At 34.7% G+C, this 27,573-nt stretch overlaps 1 protein-coding gene across 4 annotated transcripts in view; it reads left to right on the forward strand.

The window, feature by feature from the left end:
- LOC124363475 (lysine-specific demethylase 3B-like) overlaps window positions 1-27,573 on the forward strand; it is a 55,338-nt gene that overhangs the window by 20,313 nt on the left and 7,452 nt on the right. The window contains exons 5-10 of one of the 4 annotated variants that reach the window (XM_046818726.1): window positions 667-849; window positions 3,688-4,995; window positions 12,762-12,890; window positions 13,561-13,844; window positions 22,411-22,655; window positions 27,035-27,348. In XM_046818726.1, the coding sequence (XP_046674682.1) occupies window positions 667-849; window positions 3,688-4,995; window positions 12,762-12,890; window positions 13,561-13,844; window positions 22,411-22,655; window positions 27,035-27,348 (2,463 nt within the window). Of the gene's footprint in view, window positions 1-666; window positions 850-3,687; window positions 4,996-12,761; window positions 12,891-13,560; window positions 13,845-22,410; window positions 22,656-27,034; window positions 27,349-27,573 lie in introns of those variants that run through there. The other 3 variants (XM_046818732.1, XM_046818741.1, XM_046818737.1) reach the window with 3 other exon arrangements.

Consider the following 27,573-nt stretch of genomic DNA (forward strand, 5'->3'; position numbering starts at 1 on the left):
AGTAGTTGTCTTATCATTATTTAGAATCAAGTTGTTGGCAGTGAGCCAGTTCTCTACAAGATTAATATTCAATTTGTAGTCTTCTAAGAGTTTGTTATAATCTTTATTTGTAGTTACTATAGTGGTATCATCAGCATATAAAACAATATTCGCAGGTACATTTACACTCAAATCATTCACTGCAATTAAAAACAGCAAAGGCCCCAAAACAGAGCCCTGTGGGACTCCACAGGTTATTGGTTTACACAGAAATATATCTTTTTCTACTACTACATATTGAGATCTATTCTTTAAGTAAGAGCTAAGTACATCTAAAGCTATCCCCTTAATATTATAATGTTCTAGTTTTTTAATCAAAATGTTATGAGACACTCGATCAAAAGCTTTGCTAAGGTCACAGAAAGTTATAGCAGCAAAGTCTTTCTTTTCATAACAGTCTAGAACCATATCAACTAAATACATAACACTAGCCCAAATTTGTGTAGAAGTTGCATGAAATAGAATATAAGATTAGTCTATAATAGTTCAGTGTTTGTGTGTGGGTGTGTGTATTATTTTATACATAACTGTTTCTTTTTTGAAGTTTGTCCAGATTCAATAGATGTCCGGACCAGTGAGAGATTGCTGTATGTAGATTTGTTTCTCTTTTTCCATGGAACTACATAGAGTAGGAAGAACGGGCTTATCAAGAAGTGGTTGCTGTGTACCAATGGCCGGGGACACAATCAGGAGACCTTGATGTTGACTCAGATTGTACCTGCAGACTGCCTGGAGACGCTAGGACTTAAACTTCAACAGTTTCAGGACACGTATTCCATCCCCTTGTCTACTACTGCCAATTATGAAAAGGTAATCTTCAGATTAAAAAAAATATTTGTACACTGTAAAATAAATGGAAATTTTCTGTGATCAATCGATGTGCAATCAGGTAGTTTGAAAATAAGATTTTAAACAATCTAAGTGGAATCGTCTCAACTGAGGGCCTACTATTAATAGTATTTAGTACACCAAATCTTTATCTTAAGTATAAGAGGGTTATCTGTAACGTAAAGAACATTCTGATTTCAATTCTAACTCTTTTCTGTTGCAATCAAGTTCGAAAAATAAATTGCTTTGGACATTATTTATTATCCAATTGTGGCCATGTGTTAAACATGTGTTAACAAACTGATGACTCCACCATATAAGAACAAGAATGCCACAAGTTATTCTAGCGCACTAGATAATAGTTAATACCTCCACCTCCATCTCTTTAATAATGGCTATAATTTAGTAAAATAAAAAAAAATTGCATATGAATGATATTTGTTTTAATTGAAAAAGTGAGTGAAAAAATATACTCTTCTAATTCCATGTGCTCTAGAACAACATACTTCAAGGGTATTTATTGTAACCTACAAGAAAATAATCCGATGACATATGAGGTAGTATTGCCAAATTTCTACAGACCACCTGCTCATCCCGCTATAAGAGGTTTATGTTCATATACTGTCTCTCTATCGATTTAAATACTTAAAAACTTATGAATGAAGTATATTTATTTGTCATAAGAGCTGGTGATGTTTAGTTATTGCAAGAGATGTTGAGACGAATCAGTAATGTTCCATACACATAAATCTGGCAATAGTGTTGGGAGTGGTGTGTAGAGGGGGAGCACAAGCCACCATCAGACTGTAATATGGCTGCTGTAGTGAAAATATTAGTGGCGGTTAGTTTCTCTAAGAAGTTGGTTAGGTTTACTTGAATTTCTGTATGTTATATGTTAGTAACTTTCTCTTTTAACAGTTGCTAGAGTCATCAGTGCTTTTAGACATCTATTATTGTTGGTCAGATTGTCATTTAGTGGTTTTGATATTTCCATTATTTTAATTTTTTGCAATTTCCAAAATAAATTAAACTCAGTTTCATGTGTCTCACTGAGAGCATAGATTTGATGAAAAACAGTTAACAATATTAATATAATATAATATAGTCTATCTCTAAAGCCGATTCACTCTAGAATACAAGCCCAACGCTTTCAGCCCTTGAGATATTAGGTGTGGTTTAATAAAAACAAGGCACAATTCTATTCCTAGGCACATTGCCAGGAATTTATTGGGATGGGGATCCGACTGATGGGGTGTAGGAGATACATAATATCTTTGTGTAAATACATAATATCTTTGTGTAAAGCAAGATCTGGGGATCCTCTTCTGTCACTTGGAATACTTCAAAAAGTAAATATCTGGAATACACATTTTATGCTTTTATAGTATCTGAAATCCCCTTTAAGTTCATTATTTCTTCAGGAGGTGAATAAATGAAATAAACATATTTTTGGAGCCTATACCCTGATTCTTTTGATAATTAGAAGTTCTGGCATACTTCTAACTTACAAATTCAGTCACAAATTTTATCTTTATTTACAAAAATTTTTTTAAATAATTTAAGCACCACTTGTAATACCTTCAGTAAAACAGTTCTTACAAATAAATAGTTCATTAAATTAGTATTAACTTTTCAGTCTCTATAGTTAGATATGAAAAATTCTGGGTAATGAAATTATTAAGATTTTCTTCAAGTAAAATATTGCTGTTATTTCCCCTTTTAATAATTTAGTATTTAACATTTAAAGTACTCTAAAAATTCTTCATAGGTGTACAAAAGCATTATAGTATACTGTTTTTATTCCATTCTAACACTACAAGGTTAAATACTTTAGAGCATTAATAGCATTTTGTGTTGTCTTACCATTAAATCCAAAACAGTAGAAATCTCTATAGAGTAAGTTTCAACTTAAATGTTGCAGTGAGGATCTACACTGACAATCGGGAATTACTCAGCTAAATTAAGTTACTATCGCTGATGCATGTTGCGTGTAACAGCGCTGACTTAAAAAACACATTGTCAAGCCCCGTTTCCATTTAAACAAATTTGTATCGCAACACGTTGCGCAACATGTGCCTCCGAAACTTGTTTAAATGGAAACAGTCTGCAACATGTGCCGGGGACAAAATTGTTTCAGGCCACCGTGAAACAAAACATGTTGCGCAACTTGTATCACGAAATATTGGAAACAGGCTGCACCAATGTGCCGGGACTTGCGCATGCGCAATACTGTTTACTTGCTGTCAACCTAACCTCAACGTTAACCGATACGTGCTCCTTGTTCAAGTCGTAGACCTTTACATTTTTTTAGTTACGGTAGAATCTATTATATTGTAATTATAAATAGAATAATTAATTATAATATTTATTGTGATGGAGTGGCCAAAGTGCAAAGTGGCAAAGTTAATTGAATTGTATGAGCAAGAGACAGTTCTTTGGAACATGAGACACACATGGAACTGTATCTTTAATTCTCAACGCTGTAATGTTGAACTCTACGGTTACAAAATGTTGCAGATGTTTCAGGGAATTTAGCCGGTCAAATTTTATGTGCCACAAGTTGCGCAACATGTTTCAGCAACTTGTGTTAATGGAAACGCACCTTCAGAAGAACAAAATTTTATATTGCTGTTTTGGGTTATTTTTAGCTTTTTTATAAAGAGAATTCATTATTTATGGCTATATTCTTTCTATTTGTAGCCACTTTAACTCATTTTCATTGTATTAGTCTATTTTAAAAACCTGTGTAAAAAGTGTTTATTCATTTTATTATATTTGGTTGTTTTGTTCCAGTAATATAATAAGAACACTTTTTTGCAGGAGGGTATTAGGAGCAGCTGTGATGTAAATAAAGCAAATAGTCATAGTTCAACTGTGGTAAAATCATTGAATAGCGCTAGTATTTGTAATTTACAGTCTGCCATCACAATGCCATCTTCTGTGAAAATAACAAAGGAAGTGGTGAAGCAGCAAGAAAATATAGAGACTTTGGAACAAGTTAGGAGATCCTCCAAGAATAACCAAGTGATACATGTAAGAACAAACCAGCAACACTACTTTTCTGAACCTGAACAAGGAAAAGAAGGATTAGACGTTTTTAAGGGATTCGATGATCAAATTAATGAAGAGCAAGGGCAGTTAAAACAAGTACTAAGTTATCCCCACTGCAATCAGATATTAGACGATAATTCTAAATTATTGAAAGAGAGCTTTGAAATTGAAAATATGGAGAAAATGAAACTTCTGCTTAATGGTGTGCAATATCCAAACAACAACCATAATATAAATGAAATTACTCTAAGCCACATGGTTGGTGACTTTGACATTGAAAAAATTGAAGTAGATTTACTCCAGAAATCTATAAAGACTTATGAATGGGATATGTTGATGGGGAATATTCCGAGCAAAATCATAAAAGGGAATATTTTGCAGAAGTTTGACAATTATTCTGATAAAACCTGTACAGAAAAGAAATCTATATTTTCAAACCTAATGTCTGAGGGTTGTAAAAATAACAACTTTTTGAGAAATAAAATTATCCAACAACCAGTCATGGGTTATTCAGCTGACAAAGTAATTTATGGAGATAGATTGATGACTGAATCATCATTGAAAAATTGCAAGATTGATCAGTCGATGCCTGAAGGGATGACTCTCAAGACATACGTGGAACAGTTTAGTGACATTGGGAATCATAAAGAAGATATTATCAATTACAAAGTTGGCTACCAAATTCTGGATGAGAGAATTGTTCCAGATTTACCAAGGTACCCTCAAAATAATATAATTCAAGCTGATTTACATCTACAAGCAGAGGGTAACCCTTATGGCAGTATTGAAAAGCAACTTGTCAAGTGTGTTGGGAACGGACAGTCGAGTCTTCAGCTGCCAGAGGAGGACAGTAACAACCAGCAGATAGTGAACAAGACATCAATATTAACTGCAGGCTTCCCTAAAAACAGCTTGATGATTCTGCAAAAGGATGTGGAGCATTCTGACAACAATCAGTTGATAATATTTAAATCAATATCATCTGTAATAGAGGAGAAGAATGATAAAGCTAATTCCAAAAAGCAACCAGATAATAACTTATCAGCTCTCATAAAAGATAGTTGGACATTTTTGCAGGTAATATATTGAATATACTAATTAAGTTATTTTGATGTAGTTCTTATAACATTTATTAAACATGTTCAAAACACTAAAGAAACACAATATCTCTAAATTGATTGAAGTAAAACTGTTACTGCATTGTACAGGTTTGCTAAAATTTTTTTAATTACACAAAATTATACATTTACTGGTTGTGTTACCAAAGCCTATCATTCGAAGGGCTGAAAACATTTAATTTCTGTCTGTTTGCACAATATCTTTAAAACAAACTAACCTATAGAATTCTGCATAAGGAATACTAAGTTTGATGATGGTGCAAGTCACCCTTGGGATTTGGTTGAGTGTTATAGAATATTTTTACATTGGTCTTATGGGTAACCATGATGGCAATGAGAAAATAATGGAGTAAATAAATTTGTAAACAAACTCAGTACACACATGACATATTTAACCCTCTAAGTGGCGGTAATATGTTGCTGGAATGGCGGGCTATTTTTCAGAGTCAAGCAGGACTATCTTACAATTTAAAAATAAAATGCAAATTCTAATATGAGCAATGCTTGTTATATATCAATCTTTTCGTAATAAACTACAGAATAACATAGTATAGTAATTTTTTACATACCTTAACCTTTTTTTATGATATCCACACAAATGTTAAAAAAAACGTGTTTTTCTCCACCAAACTTTTCATTTTTACGTTCTGTAACTTTAAAAATGTTATTCCTAGCAGATTATGTTAAATGCAACCTTTATTCACAATTTAATTCTAAACAAAAAACCTTCGATAATATTTTTTCTATTTACAACACTGTAAAAGTTATATGGGAAAAACTGAATCTAGAAAAAACACTTTTTCTAGTCAGAATCGCTAGAAGTTGCTTGCCTTTTCCTCCCTTTCCCTCAGTAAAAAAAACAGACCGTGGGAGAAAACTTAGGATTATTGGTACTTTGGGATTATACCGACCACACCAGTATGAAGAACACAAAAATATAAATTTATAGAAACAAACATGATAGAACGAAAAAAGAACTCTTTAATTACAAAATTAAAAACTTACAAGCATTTCCAGGTATTGTAATCGATATTGTTGTCTCTGTTATCTTATCTTTCTCGAGAATCCCGATTACGGCAGGCCGCGCGGCATCACATGATTTGCAAGGTACATAATTGCCTTTCCATTACAATTCAATTTATATTTCTGATCAGCCCCTCTAGAATTTGATATTTTACTGACAGGTACTATCTCGAGGAATGTTTTTCTTTCGTTGACATCAGCGCGGGGCAGCACCATTTTGGGTGGCGGAATGTGATCAAGAATAAAAACAAGTTTTGAGTGTTTTTTTCAATAAAGAGTTTAGTTTTAGTTTGGTAATGTTTGTTTTTGTTAAATTTTTGTGTTTGGAGAAATGTAGAGGTAAAACACGGAAGTACAACAAAGCGACGCGACTCTGCAATCACGTTATCTACTAGACCGCTCGACTTTGACCTCTGTCTGAGGATGGGGAGGGGTTTGCGATAAGACAATTCCTGTTTTATATTGACGAAATATTGTTTTACGCTAATCTAGTAATCAGTAGAAGCAAAATGTCAAATAACGATTCATGTCTGGGTGTGGTCGGTATAATCCCAAAGTACCGGATTATTTCAGTTAGTACCATTGATTATTTCATCGTGATGTTGATGATACTATATGAAATGTATTTAAAATTTAGTGGTGAACGCAACTGTGCAAACTAGGCGTAAAAATAATTATCGGTTGCCTAGCAATAAGCGGCAATGTGAAGCGACTTCTAAGACGTCGCTTGCCACGTCACGGCGGCGTAAATAGAACGTCTCAGACGTCACTTGCCACTTAGAGCAGGGATGCTACAGGTCAGGGAAATCAGGGAAGTCAGGGAAAAGTCAGGGGAAAAAAAACAGGACTGGAAATCAGGGAAAAGTCAGGGAATCCGGTCTCAAGTCAGGGAAAAGTCAGGGAATTTCGACGTTGGTCAGGGAAAAATATAAAATCCCTTTACACAAATAAACTTACTGCTGCCGCGCCGAGTCCAAGCCTGCAGACGACGCGGCGCATGAAGCAGGCTTTTTTGCTTTTTTATATTTGCCACCCTGTTAGCCTCAACACCGCTTTTTTCCACCCATTAATTGCCAAAAACCCTGGGGATTGCGTCGAAAAAAGTCAGGGAAAAATGAAAAATTTGGTCTGGAAATCAGGGAAAAGTCAGGGAATTTCATTATTGGACTCCTGTAGCAACCCTGTAGAGGGTTAAACACTGGTATGAAACACAATTTAACCTTTCATTGGGCACTTCAATCTTGAATCACTAATGGAGGTTTCCTCCAGGTTCTTAAATAGTCACATAAAATTGTTGAAAACAAGTTTTATTGTTTAAAATAAACCGCACAAATTTATATAAAATAAAACAAACCGTTTTGTATGTACAGATTTATATACATTAACAGCATATGAACTATGTAATGAATTATTCAAACTAAAAGTTAGCATAGTCATTTCTTGTTGAAATCATTTGTATCTTAAATAAAACTGAGAATATAGTATTAGTAAAACGTTTTTTTTACAAATACAAATACAAATACAAATACAAATACAAATATTCTTTATTTTCAAATACATTAAGTATTGAAATGGCGTCAAATAAAATCATCACAAACAGTTGTTACAATTTCAAAAATAAGCTTTTCAAATGGCAATGTTCATTGTCTTCTTTCAATAAACTCGTTAAGTGAGTAAAAAGGATTGTTAATTAGCCAGTCAGTAAGAGTACTCTTCAGTCTTCTCCCGGTGAGGCATCTCAATTCTTCAGGTAGAAGGTTGTGCAGCTTCATGCCCATGTAGGAGGGTTTCTTTTCATATAGGGAGAGATGGTGAACTGGTAGTTGGTAACGAGTACCGTGTCTAGTATTGTAGTCATGTAGGTGTCTATTCTGCGTCAGGGGTTGTCCAACAGCATACAAGATGACTTCTTTTATGTAGAGGTTTACTATTGGCATAATCTTCAGGGTTTTGAAGGCTTCTCTACAACTGTTTTAGTGTGAATGGAACAGTTTAACCCTTTGAGTGCCGGAGCATCGCTGTCAGCGATCCCGTATTATATGCAAGAAATGCCAGAATCGCTGTCAGCGACTTCTGCAGTAACGCTTATATTTTATACAGGGGTGCTGAAAAGTCCCGGGACGGTCTAATAACTTTTGAACTAATTACAATATAAGAACCAAAATTTACATCAAGCTTTTGCTCATATAAAACTATTATTTTATGTATTTCACCATGATATCCTGCTTATGGGGGACGTCCCGCTAGGGGTTGGTGAAAATTCTTAAATAGAAGCATAGGTCGAGTCGTACATCAAATTAAAGCTCTTTTTAATTAGAAACATTTTGGCGAAAATCTGACATAAACAGTTGACGCATTACAAAATGGCGGACACTCAAAGATTATAAAATACAGAATTTTTCAAATGCAAACATTCTGGTTGTTAGAGAAAACTGAGACACTTAATATTTTATTTTACTTCTTTTACTTCAAATCACTTACCAAAACAGTTATAACAAATATTCAAAGTGTTTGCCTTCAGTTTGCTGACAATATCCTAATCGATTGTAGAACGCTTGGAATTTGGCTGACCGTTGTTAAAAATTATCACTTAGTAGGCTGACACTATCTCTCTTTTGTCTGCATGAGGATGTAAAGATTTATTTTTCAATGATTGCTGTTTTATCTGCTAATAATGAAATTAGCTAAAGACAATATTTTCCAATGAACCTCAGTGAAGCCTGATACACAATACGTGTTGTAGCATACTCCTACCTTGCACTAGATATTTGATTATAATTTATACAAATTGTTGTATAATTTGTTCTAATGAACTAGTACACAATTGTACGTTCAGATGATACAATTTTATTTTTCAAAATATAAAAGACCAGTTAGTGGTCTTAAAATATAAAAACCATTTTAGATTTAGTAATCTACCAAAAAACAGTGACCCATTTTTATACAGGTTTGTCCAAAATTCTCAGGAGTGATTTCTTTATAGAGAGAGGTTGATCTTTTAAGCTTATTCTGTCAATCCCCAGGCGCCACTGGCCTGTTGAGGATCTTATAAAACAGAGTTGATACAGTACAAAATTAATGGTTCTAATAAAAAGTGCAATGGTCACAGTCAGGAATTGAATTCATACTATCTCTAACTTGGATCCAAACTTCGACGTCTTAGACCCATTGGCCATAAATCAATCCATAAAAAGTTATCCAGCCTTGCCATGACTTTGAGACAACCCTGTTTTCTATAGTTATTATACTAGAAATAAACATTTTGTGAATACTTACAGATCAAGAAATTTGATTACGTGAACATGGATTGTGAATTGTAAACAACTATATTCTTGATAGAACAATTAAGGGTCTAGTGTGCTCCCATACCAATTTTCTTAGAATTCATTGAGATATAGCTGTGACTGCTGGTAAAAAAAAACTACAAATTTAAATATTTATTGAAAATGGTTGATTGGAAAATTCGTACTATATTTCACATTGTCTTGAGTCAGCCATACAATTGTATATGCATATTGTTTTTCCTAAAATATTGTGACCATCTTTCTTCTAAGTAAAATTTATCATAAATATAACACATTTACTTTACTCTCTGGGATTTAGCTGAGAGTTGGCATACTCTAACTGTCCACAAAACATCTCAAAAATTATTTTAGCCATGTAATTTAAATTTTACATGAAACTTCATTCCTACATAAAAACAAGTGAGTTTGAGGGTGGAACATGTCCATCCATGTGATTTGGCCTTTGTTGATCACTCATGTTTTTTATAAACAATAGGACTCCTGTCCGCTGACACCAACAAAAAGTGAGGTGCTGTTCCCGGACATTCCTCACTCGTGGCTCTGAGAATGGTGCATGTTTGTCCATGTAATTTGGCCTTGCTGAGTACATCACTCATTATTTTGTAATAACAGGACTCCTGTCCACTGACACCAACAAAAGTAAGGTACTGTTTCCAGACGTGAGAGAGGAGCTTCAGATTTGCAAGTCTGTGCTCGATCACCCACCTGTGTGTAGAAAAAGTAGATGTTTTAAACTCTAAATCTGTATTAATGAACACTGGTTATCCAAGGATGAAATCCCCTTCTACATCCCTGCTAACTTTGTATTTGCAAGTTCTTGTGGTAGACAGGCCCCTAGAAATACCAATATTCTGTACTTGGTAAAGGCCTTTTAAGTGACCATACCAGTTTATTCAGAATAGGAGATTAATGAATCACTAAAAGAATCATTAGCGAAAGAAGTTTGACAAATTTTAAGATGTCTTTGTTAAATATTGAGTGGAACCCTCTATAATGTATATGTGATGTAAATATTGCTTTTAGTTATATTTTTAATATTTTACTGCGTAATTTTAACCATGAGTGTCCTGTTAAAAATATGAGCAAGTCTCTTTATAAACCTACCAGACCTAAATCTAAAGTCTATGTGAACTAGGTTACACCCAAGATTGAGACAATGAGAAAGCTATTTTTATTACTCTATGATAAGTGGAAGAATAGCTCTGACCTTTCAGACAAGGACATACTTAAGTTTTAAGAAATTGTTTAGAAGTGCTATTAATAGTGGGTGCTAAGAAATCTGCTAATGGTAAATTTTTAATCAATTCTGTAAATAAGTGTAAAGCAGCATTGCTCTGTTATTAAAAATGAATCTAATGGCATAAGGCAAACTGATATTCCTATACCTGCTGAGACAATTCATAATTATTTTTCTGGTGTATGCTCTAACATAGGCATTAGAACAGATCCTCCAAACACAGCTGATTTATACCTCTTAAATAATTTTTTGCATCATGCTGAAACATCCAATTAATCTTTTGGCTGGAGGTCTATCGACAGTTGTACTGTCTCTTAGTTAGTTGCCTGTTGTTCTGATACCTCTGACCTATTTAATTAATCTTATGCTCTGTACATGAATTTTCCTTGACTGTTTAAAAGTGTCAAAAATATACCTGTTTTTAAGAAAGGCAATAAAACTTTGCCTAAGAGCTACCGTCGTATAGCATTAGTGCCTATCCTAAGTAAAATAATTGAATATTGTCTCCTAATCCAAATGTTTGATTTTTTGTGAAGCATTATCTCTTGTATGAACACCAATATGCGTTCAGGCCTAAATGAAGTACTACATTAGCAGTTGATAAAGTCATTGATAACATACTGTATTCTTTTGAGCAAAAACACCTCGGGAGCCTGTCTAATCGATCTGTGTAAGGCTTTTGATACTCTGAACCATATCACACTCTGCAGTAAATTGGAGTTTTATAGAGTTAGGCGTGTATAATTACAGTTAATAAGATCATACTTGTCAAACTTGACAAATAGAAAGCAAGCTGTAATACTGAACTGACACTTCAAACTTTCAAGGTGTGTTGTTAGATGTTCCACAGGGTTTAATCCTGGCACATTTCTCTTCTTAGTCTGTATCAATGACCTGCCTTTAACACTCCGATAATGTCCGTTCTTTATATGCAGATGACACCACTTTCCTTCACTTGAATAAAGATTTTAATACAATCAATAGAGATCTTACAAATACTGTACAGCTGGCTAAAACCTGGTTCAATGCTAACAGATGACAGGTAAATTATAGTAAAGCTGAGTTCATCTATTTTTCACTCAGAAATATTGATAATCCTGAAAATGTAACTAACTTTGTAAAAGTATTAGACATGTGGCTTGATAGTAAACTGACTTGGCAACCCCACTCAGTAAGAAATATGTAAAAAATTCTCTAGAATTATATTTTTGATGAGGAAACTTAAAAATTGTGTGGGTAATGAAGTTCTGATTACTACATATTATGGCCTATTTCATTCTCTGCTGTTGTATGGCATTGGGTAATGTCAGCTCTGTCTCAAAAGTGTTAGTTCTTCAAAAGAAGGTTATTAAAATAATGGCTGGTTTTTCAGCTCTTGAATCATGTAAAAATAGCTTTAAGGCTCATAAAATTATAACTGTGCCCTCCCTGTATATTTTTTCTATTTAATGTGTGTAAAAAGTAATCTAGATAAATTCAATACTATATTACAGAATCATCCATACAGCACCAGTAACAGACATAATATTGTACCCCCTTTCAATAGACTTAGTAAACACTATGCAGCCACAAATATCTACAATATAATTTTTGATATAAATTAAAATTCTTGTGCTACTTGCTCTACAGATGAGCACATGAATTTTAATTTAGATAACATGACTAATTTTTAATTGCAAATGCATTATTAACTCTTAAGTAACTAGGCTTATAATATTCTATACTTTGTTACCATTGTTGTAAACTTATGACAGCCTATAGCTCAATTGTGTATAATGGCCAAATAAATGATTGATTGATTAACATTCCTCGGCTCTGAAGATGGTGCATGTTTATCTATGTGAATTGACCTTTGTTGAGAATCATCACTCATGTTTTTTATAATAACAAGACTCCTGTCTACTGACACCAACAAAAAGTAAGGAACTGTTCCTGGACGTTCCTTACTCATGGCTCTGGGAATGTTTGTTGTCCATGTAATTTGGCCTTGTTGAGAATCATCACTCATGTTTTTTATAATAACAGGACTCCTGTCCATTGACACCAACAAAAAGTAAGGAACTGTTCCTGGACGTTCCTCACTCATGGCTCTGAGAATGTTTGTTGTCCATGTAATTTGGCCTTGCTGAGAATCATCACTCATGTTTTTTATAATAACAGGACGCCTGTCCATTGACACCAACAAAAAGTAAGGAACTGTTCCCGGACGTTCCTCACTCATGGCTCTGTGGAGGTAGGCTGCTACATCTGCACAAATCTAATCATCCTGGAAACTTCAAGTTATTCCAGGTACTATAATAAACATATTTATCACAGTAAATAAATACAAAACACTTGTTTAAGTAGACCAAAATGATAAATATTACCCTTTTTTATAATTTAAATTTGAACTAAATTGGAAATAGATTGAAAGTCATGTTGCTGTTAATATTAGTCTATTGGTAATTGGTTTTAAAATATTTTGTGCACTTTACACAATTATAAAGACTTTGATGAAACTTCTAGATAATCAACACATCTCACAAACAAACTCCATCGGACATATTTTCCAAATTGCACAACAAGAATCAAATGCAATCCTGACATAACCTATTACATCATAATGGTTCAGTTGTACATTGTTTTACAGTTCTGATTAATGAAAACTCCTCAAGTGACCATTCAGTTTTTTTCGTACATTTTACTAACAGTGATTGTTTATTTATAAACTAAGCATATTTTAATGGAAAAATAATTTCTTGTACACTAAAATTTTTCAAAAACTGTTTACTGCTGTGTTATGAATAAGAAATGTATTGTTCATAAACAATTGAAAATCAGGCTTAGAGAACCACACAAAGCACACTGTTTGAACATATTTTTGTTGAAATAATAAAACCATTGTAATTTTTAATGTACTCTTGTTAGATTTAATATGTGAATATTTGAAGTACTAATCTGTAAATGTTGAACAACACAGGACCAGTGGCGGCGAGGCCAACCAGTCCTTGTGAGTGATGTGACAAAACACTTGGACCAGGATCTCTGGCACCCAGAATCTTTTGCCAGGGACTTTGGTGACATAAGGAATGTCCTTGTGGACTGCATGACTGGACGATCGGTACACAGTCACTTAATGAGAGAATTCTGGGAAGGCTTCAAACACCCTGAAAGGAGACTCAAGGATGAGGATGGAAATCCTATGTTGCTGAAATTGAAAGATTGGCCCCCAGGAGATGATTTTGCGGAAATGTTGCCATCAAGGTAAGATTGACCCTTTAAATGCCATACCATCAGTGACTCTGATAGTGTAATTGGTGCATAAAGTATCAGGGACTACTCACATTTCTAATATATATATATATATATATATATATATATATATATATATATATATACAGGGTGTCAATTAAGTCTGGAACCTCTTTTTTAATTTTTGAACCACAATAGAAAGAAATACCAAAGTTCACATGTGCTTACTGGTGATAGTAACGCACACATCTGCCCAATTACCGACCGGATAATCCCTTTGGGGGACGGTCCACAAGGAGTCAGACAAAATTCTTAAATAGCAGCATAGGTCAAGTTTGGTATCAAATTAAAGGTCTTACTTAGCAGAGTACAATGTCACAAACCGGACTTCAAAAGGTGGATTCATTCAGTAGTTATAGCTATTTGAATTTTAAAACAATTGAACAATGTAAATTATTAAGTATTACAAGTAAACACCAATTTTTAAGTACCTGTGATCAAAGTAAGTGTTCAAAATGTTCCCCTCATTGGGATCCATGGTAGAAGTACAACTTCACCTTGAAATTTTTCACTAAAAATAGTGGCTTCAATAATGTTGCCTATGATTTTTTTTATGACCAGTCGCATGCCATTACATAATTTCGGGGCATTCATTCTTCAATCGCAAATTATGTGGTGGCATTTCAGTTATATCCAGTGAATTAAAAAACTCTACAGGATAGTTGACAACTTCATCAGGATCAACAACAGTGTCAATCGATTTTAATGTAATTTCATTACTAGGCAATGATCGTTGTATTTTTAAATTGATTGCGTCAACTTCTAAATTTTTTGTGGCTAAAATAGCTTGCTCATGTAGCCATACATGATTAGTATAATTATGTCGCAAATCTGGAAAGATACTTTTTATTAACTCATCTTTGGTAGCCACCATGTTGCAAAAATTCTCTGGAAATCGGATATATTGTGTATAGTAATTGAATTTTACCATTATCAGTGTCTAACAATTGCTCAGAGAATCCTGACGCTAATGGATCATTTTGAAGTTGAACAGGTCTATTGAGAGTAAGACATAGTTTACTGACACTTTGCACAGATAAGATTTTGTGGAATGACGGGTTTTTCTGAAATCACCCGACAGCAGCAGTAGAGCACCACCAAAATGCCTAGTATTTTCTTTGATATCTTTCTGGGACCTGTTCAGAGCTTCAAGTGGATACTTGTGGGCCATTGTATATTCATCCCAGATAATAATTTTGCATCTTCCCAAAACTTCAGCCATGCCTAAATGCTTCTTTATGTTACACATTGCTTCGGGATTTGTATGAATATTCAAAGGTAATTTAAGTGCTGAATGCACAGTCCGTCCACCATTAAGTAAGGTTGCTACAATGCTTGATGAAGCAATTGCCAATGCAATATGATTTTGTGATAGAATGTACGCAATTATCTTACATGTGGTGTACTCATAGCATACTTCAGGATATATGAGTGTTGACAGTTGTTTTTCAGTGCCTTTGAAGTGTTCCATTTTGTGGCAAACTGAGGATTCAGGCAAGCTTTTTCTGAAGTTGAGATCTTACTGTAATATTGAAGTTTTGAATTGACTATCATATAGAATATAAATTATGACATCACTTTGCTCTACATTTTTATAATCATAGAAGGCTCAGTTGACATAACCTAATACATATGGTGACTATATGACTTTGAAGTTAAATAGTACATATTGAACAGTAAAAGAATGAAGCCCTACCAGGATTAAAATTATCATTTGCTATAAAAAGTTGTTATAAAATTGTGGAAACCATAGTTTAGTGTCTGCTTTTAAAAGTGTATTACAAGCCTAGCTTGTTACTGTTAACACATTGGTAGCTATAATTTACTGTACACTTTAATACACTTACTTACCTCAAAAATAACAACTGCAAGTTTGTGGAAACATTCTCATAAAGAAAATATAGTCTTAATTTATCTTAATAGCGTGTGCAAAATAATAAAAAGTGCAATCACCAGTTGGAGCATTTGTATAAACCTGTCTGAGAGTAACCTTGTCCTTGACTGTCATCTGATATCAGGCAGTGATAGCTAAGTGGATTGAGCACACACTTTAGTAATCTGACCAGCCAACAGACCCAGGTTCAAATCCCAGCCCTGGGAGAATCTTTTTGCTTCCTCTGGAACTTGAATAATAATAATACCTTTGTACTTTGTAAATAATATTTGATAATTTTCACCCCCTGAGATATTTAATCATTGTTGATATTAAGTATAAATAAGGAAAGGCATTTTTAAATGGACATAAACTTGACAAAATAAAATGAATGTTACTCTCTCAGAGAAAACTGTACATGGGCTAGAGAGATGCCATCAATCAGCTCAACACATGCGCTGACTCAACACAACTGTCGGCTCACATTCCTACAGAGCTTGCTTCAACAGTCAACACTGTAAATTTCAAAAATTTTGACAATAATTTTAATTCACAATTTCTTTATCTCCAACCCCAGGAATGACATAAAGAACCAGCAAAAAAAAAAAAAAAAAAAAAAAAAAAAAAAAAAAAAAAAAAAAAAAACCAGCTACAATTTTTATTCTCTGACCTCAAGAATTTTAACATAAAGAACTAGCCAAATTTTAAAAAAACTGCTACAATTTGAACTGCTGAACTTGACAATATAACTTAAAACCACACACAATAATGCCAAAATACCCCTGTGGTGAATGTGGTATAGGGGTAAAGTACTCAGCCATCCTTTGTAATGGCCCCTGTAACTCTTGGTACCATGGTGGCTGTGTTAGTATAAGTGACAGATGCTTAAAAAAAACTGACAAAGGAAGAAACAAATACATGGACCTGCAAAATCTGCAACAACACTGCCAAAACCACCACAATCGGAGATACAGACAAGGAGGAATTACCAGAAGAAGAACTCTACCAAGGCAGTGGCGAAGCACAAATCCAGTGCTTTAAACTACCAAAAAAACAGAGCACCCCCAAAAGCTCAATGCACAATAAGTCTAGTCCCATTCTTAATGACCTACAATCACAACGTTATACAAGTGAAGACAGCCAAAACCAGTCACTGGATGAGCTCACGCAACGCCTACTGGAAAATGATCCATCCGAAAGAGACGACAGTTTAGCACTTGCTGCTAAGATAGGTGCAGCATTACTAGAAGAAAATCAGGCCCTAAAAACTGAAAACTCTAAACTGATCACCAGAATGAAAAGTCTAGAAGCTCAGGCAGAGGAACACGAGCAAAATGAGGCCAAGTATTTTCTAAAACTGGAAGAACTCCAACAAACAGTATGTACCCTTGAATTAAAGCTGGAGCAAGAAAAACAGCATGTACACGAAATAAAATTAATTTTTGAGGACCATGACTATAAACAGAAGCCATCAAAAAAATGGAAAAAAATCTCAAAGAGAGAGAGACAGAACTGTCCACATTAAGAGGAAAAATACTAAAACAAGAGCTATACCAAGAGGTTAAAGATCTACAGACCTCTGGAACACAGACAGACCCATTCACCTTTACCACAACACAACCAAGTACAGCTGCGACAGAAGTGAGCTACTTGCAGAAAACTCATAGGCTGCTAGAGGAAAAATTTAAAACTCTGGAAACAAACTTAAATACATCCCTAGAGAGAGAAAGCTGCTGTGAAACAAAACCTACAAATCAACTCAGAAAGCCAAGTAACAACCTGAGAGCAACAGGCTGGGAAAAATCCCCTCTGCAACAAAAGAGTTGTGAATAAGAAGAAAAATGTGTTTAGTGTGTCCCTACAAATAGCTAAACACAGGGAGTCTGAAAAATCTAGGCAATTAACTATAGCGAAAGAGAATGCCTCAACCACATTGAAAATAACCTGCAACACCACACTAAAATCCCCTCCAATCTTAGCCAAAAAATTGGGGAAAAACGAAAGTTACGAAGAATTCTTCAAGAAGAATATAAAACATTACCAACAAATTAATGAAAATTACAATATAATCCGTAATTCCATCCGATCAAGGGAAAACGAAGCCTCAAAAAGAAGCAGTCCAATCAAAGATGAAGATACCTCACAAACTCATTTTTTAGGGAAACGCCAGGCGCAAGAGACGAGATGGAAACTCCACAAAACAAGAATTGTAATAAACTCAAAACTAAGAAAAGAAAGTCACTAAAAATATTTCACCAAAACATAGATGGCCTAGTGAAAAAAACTGAGAGACTCACTCATTGCTTGCACAGTCTAAAGGCAGATCTCGTAATACTTACAGAGCATGGCCTAAACCTAGAGAAACTGGAAAACACCAGAATCCATGGCTTCACTCTAATAGGCGGCTTTACCAGACAAGTACATAGAAAAGGGGAGTTGCGGTTTATGCAAGCCTACAGCTAGATAACAAAATTAAAGTAACATCCATTTCAAGCGCCGCAACAGAACTTGTATGTGAAACTTTTCTGCTGAAAGTCAAACTGAAACACAGGCATTTTCAACTGCTGGGTGTCTACAGACCTCCAGACAGCAATCTGGAGACATCCATGGACCTGCTGTCATCTGAACTTGATAAAACCATCTCTGCCAATGACCTGATTCTGGTAATGGGAGACATCAATATAGATAACTTGATTCAAGACAACAAGAAAATCAAATTTGAGGAGATGCTCTATAGCCATGGACTGGCCAGACTTCCCCTTCCTCCAACAAGAATAACCAGCCATAGCCAAACCTCGATAGACTGCATCTGTACAAACACCAGAGAATCTGTATTGTCCACTGAAGTTCTCAAAACTGGCCTATCAGACCATACTGCCCAGATATGCACAATCTCAACAGAAATGGAAAGGTACTTAACAACTCAGTCCAAAAGAAGACACTTCAGTGAAAAAGCAATAGAAGAACTGAGACGTAGCCTACAGGAACAAGACTGGTCACACATCATACAGACGGAGAGTGTTGAAACTGCTTACAATGCATTTAATGGAATCATTCACTCAACAATAAACGCAACATGCCCTCTGAAGACAGTCAAACACAAAAGAAACCCCACCAAAAATATATGGGATGCCGAAAGCCAGACTCTAAAAAGGTCCTACTTAGAGGCACTCAACAGAAAACTCACCACTGGACACCCCGATGACAAAAGAGAAACAGCTCAAAGAAAAAAAGCCTATGATACAAAACTAAAAACCCTTTGGAAACAGCAAAACGCAGATTTTGTAGAAAGGTCAGAAAACAAGTCAAAGGCCATGTGGAGGGTTATAAATAATGAAAAAAAAGAAAAATCAACCAAGAGTCAACTAGAAGAACTGAAAATAGGAGAAGAACTCATACACTCACCAACAAACATTGCCAATCATCTAAACAACTTCTTCGTTACAATAGCCGACAAAACTCTCTCCCAAAACCTAAATGGAAAACCTCCAACACCCATAACTGGACCAAACAGACAACCTCAGATACCACTACTAACTTTCGCAGGAACAAACGAACAAGAAATTGGAAAAATTATTGACACTCTAAAATCTAAAACTTCTGCCGGAGAGGAAGAGATGTCATCAAAAATAATCAAAAAATGCAAAAAAGAAATTATCACACCACTCACAGATATAATAAACAAATCACTTACCCAAGGAACATTCCCTAGCCAACTAAAACTAGCAAAAGTCTACCCGAAGTACAAAGGGGGCCCAACAAATGAACCAAGCTATCGGCCCATATCCCTCATTTCAACATTCTCAAAAATTTTAGAGCGGGTAGTACTGAATAGACTCCTAAATCACCTCAAACAGCATCATCTACTAACTCCTAGACAACATGGTTTTGTCAAAAATAGATCAACAACAACAGCAATAGTTCAATTAATAGAAACTATCATCAGTAATATGGAAGAAGGAAATATAACCACAAGCATCCTCCTAGACTTCAGCAAGGCTTTTGACTGTCTTGACCACAAACTAATAATAACAAAACTTCTATCACTTGGAATCAATGGCAAGGAACTGCAATGGTTTAGGAGCTACTTAAGTAACAGAAAACAACTGGTTGAAATCACCTACACATTAAACAACACAATCCAGAAAATTAAGTCCGAACAGCTTCTGGTGAATAGAGGAGTGCCTCAGGGCTCAGTTCTCGGCCCCGTCTTATATATATTACTAACCAACGACTTCCCAAGTTATCTTGAGAACTACTGTGAAATGGTTATGTACGCTGATGATACAGCCTTGATTGTAGCAAGCAAGAACAAAGACCAGCTAGACGTTGACTCGTACGTCACTTTTAATATGGCGAAACAATACTGCCTCTATAATGACTTGGTTCTAAATGCCTCCAAAACACAACAGATAATCAACACGCCCAGGCAAAACTACCATGAAGGTCTTCCAGAAGTAAACACAATAGACTCAGGAAAATATCTCGGCATAATCATAGACCAAAATCTATCCTGGGAACCCCATGTGAATAAACTCTGCAATAAACTAAGTAGTAGCCTCTATGTAGTAAGAAGAATAAAACAAATTACCAACCCTCAAGTAGCCATGACAGCATACTACTCGCTATTTGAGTCTCACATGAGATAGGGTCTGATAGCCTGGGGAGGGACAACAGCCACAAACCTCCACTGAGTGCTTGTCATCCAGAAAAGAGCAGTCAGAACTTTGAAAGGCCTTGGACCACTGGACACATGCCGAGCAGCCTTCAAGGAACTGGGTATCCTGACCCTCATAGGACTTTACATTCAGGAAACAATCCTATATGCAATCAAGACAGGCCAAACAAGAACAGGAGACAGACACCCCTATCACACCAGACACAGAAGAAACTTCCTACTTGACCAGCACCACCTGAGCCTGACTGAGAAAAAACCATCCTACAGAGGAGCTTTATTCTTCAACACACTGCCCGACAGCTTAAGAAGGCTTCCAGAAAAGGAACTCATCCCCCCACTAAAAACCTGGTTTCTGCAACGTCCATTCTACACTATACAAGAATTTCTGCAGTGGAGGACTGGAACCCATAGCTAACAAACATACACTCCTACATAATTTTAACATAACCACGTGACCTTTACTCTGTTCTCTAGGAATATGAATAATAAAGAATTTCTGATTTCTGACATATATTATATATTCTGCAGAGAATTCAATATTGATATTTTGATTAGTAATTCGAATCCGATGCAAAATGTCGTCACTCATTGAGTCTTTATATTTGTTCCACAGAGTAGATGCTTTAGATGGACACCACGTTGTCAATATTATTGAAAATAATTGACGAATTTGCTGTGGAGATGAGCTCAGTGCTGCATCTGCAGGTGTAAGGTCCCACTGGTACTATTTATCATCCTCCAATAAATGTAACTCGCAACACGCATCGAAGAAAGTGTCATATAAAGTACCATTAACTTTTTGATTATTTATTCCATGTAAAAAAATTAAGGCACATCAGTTTATATTAATGTCTTTGCGAATTGACCAACAACATCTTGTCGATTACATAGGTTGAAAAATTCAGTAAGAGTTGTTTTGGAGCTGTTGGAGCTTGTTGTGGTGCAGTCTGTTCTGTAAAGTAAACATGCTGTCTATTTTCAAGATGCACAGCCAAATGTAGAACAGCAAGATCCCTTTCATGTAAAGGAAACACAAAAATGCGCCAAATGGCTTTGTTACTACTTGATGATCACCTAGCACCAGAGAACAAGTAACTCGTCTCCAAGCTGAAGCAGAGGTACTTGGAGATCAGTAACTACACTGGACTCTAGAAATAACTTTTTTCTTTTTATTGTTATTGCTGGCCACGATACATGAAATTGAAAATGTAGTTGGTTTGACTTTGAATCGTTATTTTCAATCATTATTTTAGTTTATAGTTTTATAAAAGTGGGCCAAAAACATTTTCGACTGCAAGTCTTCTCTTGCATTTTTAGTGTCTGCTGATACATTTAGAAGAGCAAATCTCATTGAATAGAAAACCATCTTTTAACACCCAGAAAAGACAAGTTTTTTGTATGCACTCAAGATTTGAAGGTATCTTATTTATCTTGAGCAAAGAGTTCACAGTGTAATGGCATTATACTTTGCATTTTAGTTACCAGATTAGTATTTTTATGCTAAATTATGGTTGAGAGTGCTCAGGAAATTGGTTTGAACTATTTTAATAAATTTATTTATGATGACAGTTTGTTTAAAATATTTGCACATGATTAAAAAAGAATTTTTCTTTTTTATTGTTTTCTGTGTGTAAATTTAGAAATAACATTTTCTTAATTGCAGACGTTATGTAACCACTTAGAGAATTTTTAAACACATTTTAATTAGTATAGACATGAATCAAAGTTAAATAAGACAGAACTTTTATCAATATTTATCTATATATTTATCATTATGGTGGGCTAAAAGGAACTTGGAAATGTGGTATTAAATATCTATCATTCTCAAATGCAAGATTTTGTTTTTTTAACCTGAAACTTGATTAAATATTTGATTGTAAGTAACTATCTAAATCTCTGAACTATAAGGTAAGAATAGGTACATATGTTCTGTTAATTCAAGTACAATAAAAAGAATCATGACTTAGATACATGAACCTGATGTCAGCGTTGCCGATGAGTGAGTATACCAGTCGGAGTGGTCCCCTTAACCTGGTCTCATGTCTTCCTGACTGCTTTGTGCCCCCAGACCTGGGCCCTAAGATGTACTCTGCCTATGGTTCAGCCCTCTATCCCTCCAAGGGCAGCACTAATCTACACCTAGACGTCTCGGATGCAGTCAACGTCCTAGTTTATGTTGGCATTTCCAACGATTCTCTGGACCACTCACGAGGTAATCTAGATCCACTTTTTCAGCATTTTCCTAAAATAAAAATTGATTCAGACAATGTTCCTGGCTATATCAAGAATCAGGAGTAATACAATATGTGCACAGATTCTGTCTCCTAGATGATGATTTGAATACTCCAGAACTTTAAGTTATAATACATATTTACTGTATGTCACTTTGGATTGAATTTATGAGTGGGCCATAAGGTAGGAATGCCATAATGTAGGAGGAGATTTTAGCTGATGAGCCACTACTTTGGAGAAGGGAGATCCAAGGGTAATCTTCTGAAAATATTTTGAAAATTAAGTATTGAAATATTTTTTTAAATATATAGCATAAAAATAATTATTGAATCAAATCATGTGCTAATATTATGCTTATAATTTTCAAATATGCTAAAATTACTTGCCATATTTTGCCCATTTTGTAAAACTTTGCTCCAAATGATTTTCATGTTCATTTTCTTGACCTGTTTAAGGATTTTTCCCTTTTATTTAGCAGTATACTGATTTATAATATGTGTAAATCTTAGTTATTCAAGCAATAAAGCATGTATACTAAAAAATTAATTACTTAAACAAATTTGATTTTATAAACAAATTTACACTTAAAAAGAAACAATACAATAAAATGTTATCACTTTACTTAAAAAATATAAATCAATGTAGTTTCAAAAAGAATTAGTTTATGAAAATAAATTAAATAAATTGGAACTGTATACTGATTCTACATAAATTAAAAGATTCAAATCATAAATAATATATCTACAAACGAGGGCTATCAAGAAAGTAGAAAAACAAATTACAAGAAAAAAATTTAGAAATTGGTGCCGCCTGAGACTTCAACCAGGTCCATGCTCGTAGTTCCACTTCGTCATCAAAGTGCTGCGTCACAAGTCAAGTCTTAATTGCTAGAAACAGGTTTTAGGTGCTATGTGCAAGGTCCGGAACGTAAGGCAGATGTGAAAACACCTTCCACCTAAAAGCATTCAGGACTTCTCGAGTCCAAGTTTACGTGTGTGATGCGCTTCCGTTGTCGTGCGAAACAAAATTTTCAAACTTAACTTTCCTCTACGCTTGTTTTGTATTGCTCCTCTTAACTTTTGTAAGGTTTCACAATACCTTGCAGAATTTATGGTTTATGTTACCACATTCTAAGAAGTCAAATAGAAAAACTCATTTCTATCCCAAAAAACAGTTGCCATAATCTTCTGTGCCAACATGTTTGCATGCATCTCTTTGGGTTTTTTGGGGGGAGTGTTTATACCTTCACTCCATAGACTGCAATTTGGTTTTGCAATTCATGTGTTTTATTCAAGTCTCGTCTTCTGTAATGATTCGATCGAGCATCGAGTCATCATCTTTTTTGTAAGTGTTTAAAAATGTCAATGAAGCAATCGTACGCTGATTTTTATGGGTTTCAGTTAGGATTTTTGGTACCCATCTTGCACAAAATTTATGGTAATCTAACTTTTGCGTAACAATTTTGTGTAACAGACTCCTGGAAATTTGAGGAAAACTAAGTGAGAGTTCTGTTATTGTAAATCAATGGTATTCTTTAATCTCATTGACTTTAGAGACAATTTCATTGGTAACAATGCTTGGTCGTCCACTTCGTTTGTCATCATGCACATTTGTTCAGCCATTTTTAAGCCTAATGCACCAATCCTAAAAGCTTATAATGTAATTTGATTTTTTATCAATGTTCTAAATAAAATAAAGTAAAATTATTTGTATGGTATTTGAGTAATGGCTGCTATAGATAGGAAATGCTGTTACTTTTTTAATAACTTATTACCAAAATAATGTTCCAGTAACCTGCTACCATGGTAACATGTTACCAGCCGATTCACTCTCGGTATTAGCATCAGTCTGTTACTGAATTGGTGGTATTGATACAAGTGAAGTTAGTCAGACTAAATCTACATGTGTGGGTCTAATCACACAGTGTACAAAAAGTAAAATAACTCATTATAATTGTAATATTTAGACAAGTAGACTACTTTAAAATAGACTACTTATAAATGATGACTGGGAACGAACAAGTGAATGACGAATTAGTTACATTTGTTTTCATTTTACCAGAAATAATTCTGTACAGGTTTGTTTCTATTTTGATAAATAAATTGGTCTTTCTGATAATCTGATCTTTTGCTCCCTGCACCTCCCGCTCCATTGGTTTCTTAGTAACCTAATACTGTGATATGGTTACAGAACTGGTTATTGCAATTCAAAAATATTGAAAAATATTTCAATTTTCATTTGAACGTGAACTGTTCTTCAAACCGAAGGCTAAAATAGAGAAGTGCAAATGGATTACCAAAGATATCTTAGTTTCGAAAGAAAAACTAGTATTTTTCTCTTAAATTAACCTTTTAAGAGCCGAATTTTCAATGGTCCTGTCACCCAGTACTGCCGAGTTTATTAGACCTGCTCCTTAGTAAACATACATCTAGAGTGTTTCTCATCCTCCATGATCAACTTCACAAAATCTTGATTTACCAAACTGCTGCCAGAATCTCTTGATTCTTCGTCAGTTCATGTTTAATAAATTGAGTCCATATCCTGATCACAACCATTCTCAGAAAAGTTACTGCTGAATGCAAATCACAACAACAAACCTGGACAAATATCAAATTGATAAAACGTCCTTATCGTTATTACAAATAATTCCTGCCACACCGAATAACCACAGTCAATATACAAAATTAAAGTAAACTACAAAAACGCAATTGACAAAATTTGAAAACATCAACTTTTTTTCTAATGTCCAGGTATTTACCAAGTGCTTTCATGATAGTTCCTTAGTTGAGTGTGAGTGTAGTAGCAATTAAACAGCACCTCTGTAGATTAGTATTAGTTCATATAAACACAGTGATTATCATATTACAGTTGCCAGGTGTCGTGAGGTTAAGCAGCGGTTTGGCATGTGATAACACGTGTATGGCAGTTCAATGCAAAAAGGGATCGCTTGTGTTAACATGGCTGTGACACTTAACGGGTTAATAAGCACTCAACTAATGAGGAATTCAAATACCGGAATTAAAATTGAATTTATAGAAAGGTGATCAGAGCTGCAAAAGCTTACGATGTCATCAAAATACTGCTTACGTCAAAAATTGTATCAAAAACTGTGAGGACCATCAACAATAGAATTATGAAATGAAAAACATAGTGATATATAGATAATGAACAAATCAGTGATGCCACCAGGGTTGCCGATTAGTTCCAACACATTTTTGCCTTGATTGCCACTGATTTAAGACTTAGCTTTAAACAGTATCAATTATTCCCCCCCATCAATATGCAGCCCAGCTGCCTGTATCTTTCACTCCAGTAACAGAGGAAGAGATTTCTAGAGTGATCTTAACAAACTAATCAAATGATATGAGTCATATGTAGCATTTTCATTTCATTTTATGTATCAAAATGGTTTCTGAAATATTGTTTGAAACATATTTAAGGGCAGCTTGAGCACTTAATAAATGTCTTTTTCACTCGGAAACTTATCCCTCCTCTCTCAAAGAGGGCAAAATTTACCCAACATTTTAAGAAGGCTGTTTAATAATCCATTCAAAACTATCTGTCAGTTTCAATTCTGTCACTTTTCAGTAAGTTTGTAAAAATTTAAATACAAAGTAAAATTTGTTATTCATAGACTTTAGCATTATCAAACCATGAAATTAAAACACAGTTGTATTTGTCGTCAATCAAACAAATAATTCTTTCTTTAAAGTGTGTATTTGACAATGGAAGGATTGAGATGGAAACAGAATTTTTCAAAATTCATTATACAGTGATACAAACAGACTATGCCAAGATGATGTGACAAAAGCTAAGTTGAATTTTGAAGGCCAATGAAATCAAGGAATGAATAGTAACAAAAATATAAAAATTGTGGGTAGTTATAGCTTATATTCTGATGTTGGTTCTTCAATTACTTTATAAGTTTATATTTCACATTAAAACATATAAAAGAATAATCACGTATCCATCAAGCAGATAGCCATCGATTATGGAAATGAGGTAGTTTTCACCAGGCGGATAACGGTTGATTACTAGAGGGGGTGTTAAAGTGACCTATTTATTCAAAAGGAATATTCAGACCTCACTTGACATTAAACTAAGAAGTTAAATGTTACTCACAGCTGACTGTCATAGAGAAATAAATGAGCAAAAAGATTTTATAATATTTCATATTTTATACAAATATTATACCAATGTCCATATGAAAAGGATTCTGAGACAGGTGTGCACAAGATGTTTTTATTTCATATTTTGTAACACAAACCATGGCAATTGTCCATAACACTATATTAAATCATCAATAGTTAGTTTAAACATATTAAATATCATGGATTTTGAAGTGTAATTTTGTTACAGTGGTGTACCGGGTCATCAGCGAGGCATGTGCGGATAGGCAAACACGACGGGTGCAAAAGAAGACACGGCTACCTGGGGCTTTATGGCACATCTATGCAGCAAATGATGCGGCCAAGATACGCGCCCTGCTAAGCCGAGTGGCTGCAGAACGAGGGCGGACCTTGGAATCGCATCAGGATCCCATCCATGATCAGACCTGGTATCTTGACAATAAACTGCGTGGCCGATTGCTGACAGAGTATGGGGTGGAGGGCTATACTATAGTGCAGTGTCTTGGTGATGCCATCTTCATCCCAGCTGGGGCTCCTCATCAGGTTAGTTACTGGCCTGCTAAGAGGTACCGGTAAAGTAGACTACCTGAGCGGAATTTACGGTCTGAGAAGTGTTCAAATGTAACTTCAGTACTACTACTAATACTAATAAGTAAATAAATGAATATGTCTTTATTTATAAGCGTTTGTCAGTTTATAGTCATCAATTGGCCTTTCATTAATACTAAATAACAATTAAAATAAAAAACAAAAACCAAATTTCTTAAC

This window comes from Homalodisca vitripennis, chromosome 1, assembly GCF_021130785.1.
Source record: "Homalodisca vitripennis isolate AUS2020 chromosome 1, UT_GWSS_2.1, whole genome shotgun sequence".
In the NCBI taxonomy this organism is placed as follows: domain Eukaryota; kingdom Metazoa; phylum Arthropoda; class Insecta; order Hemiptera; family Cicadellidae; genus Homalodisca; species Homalodisca vitripennis.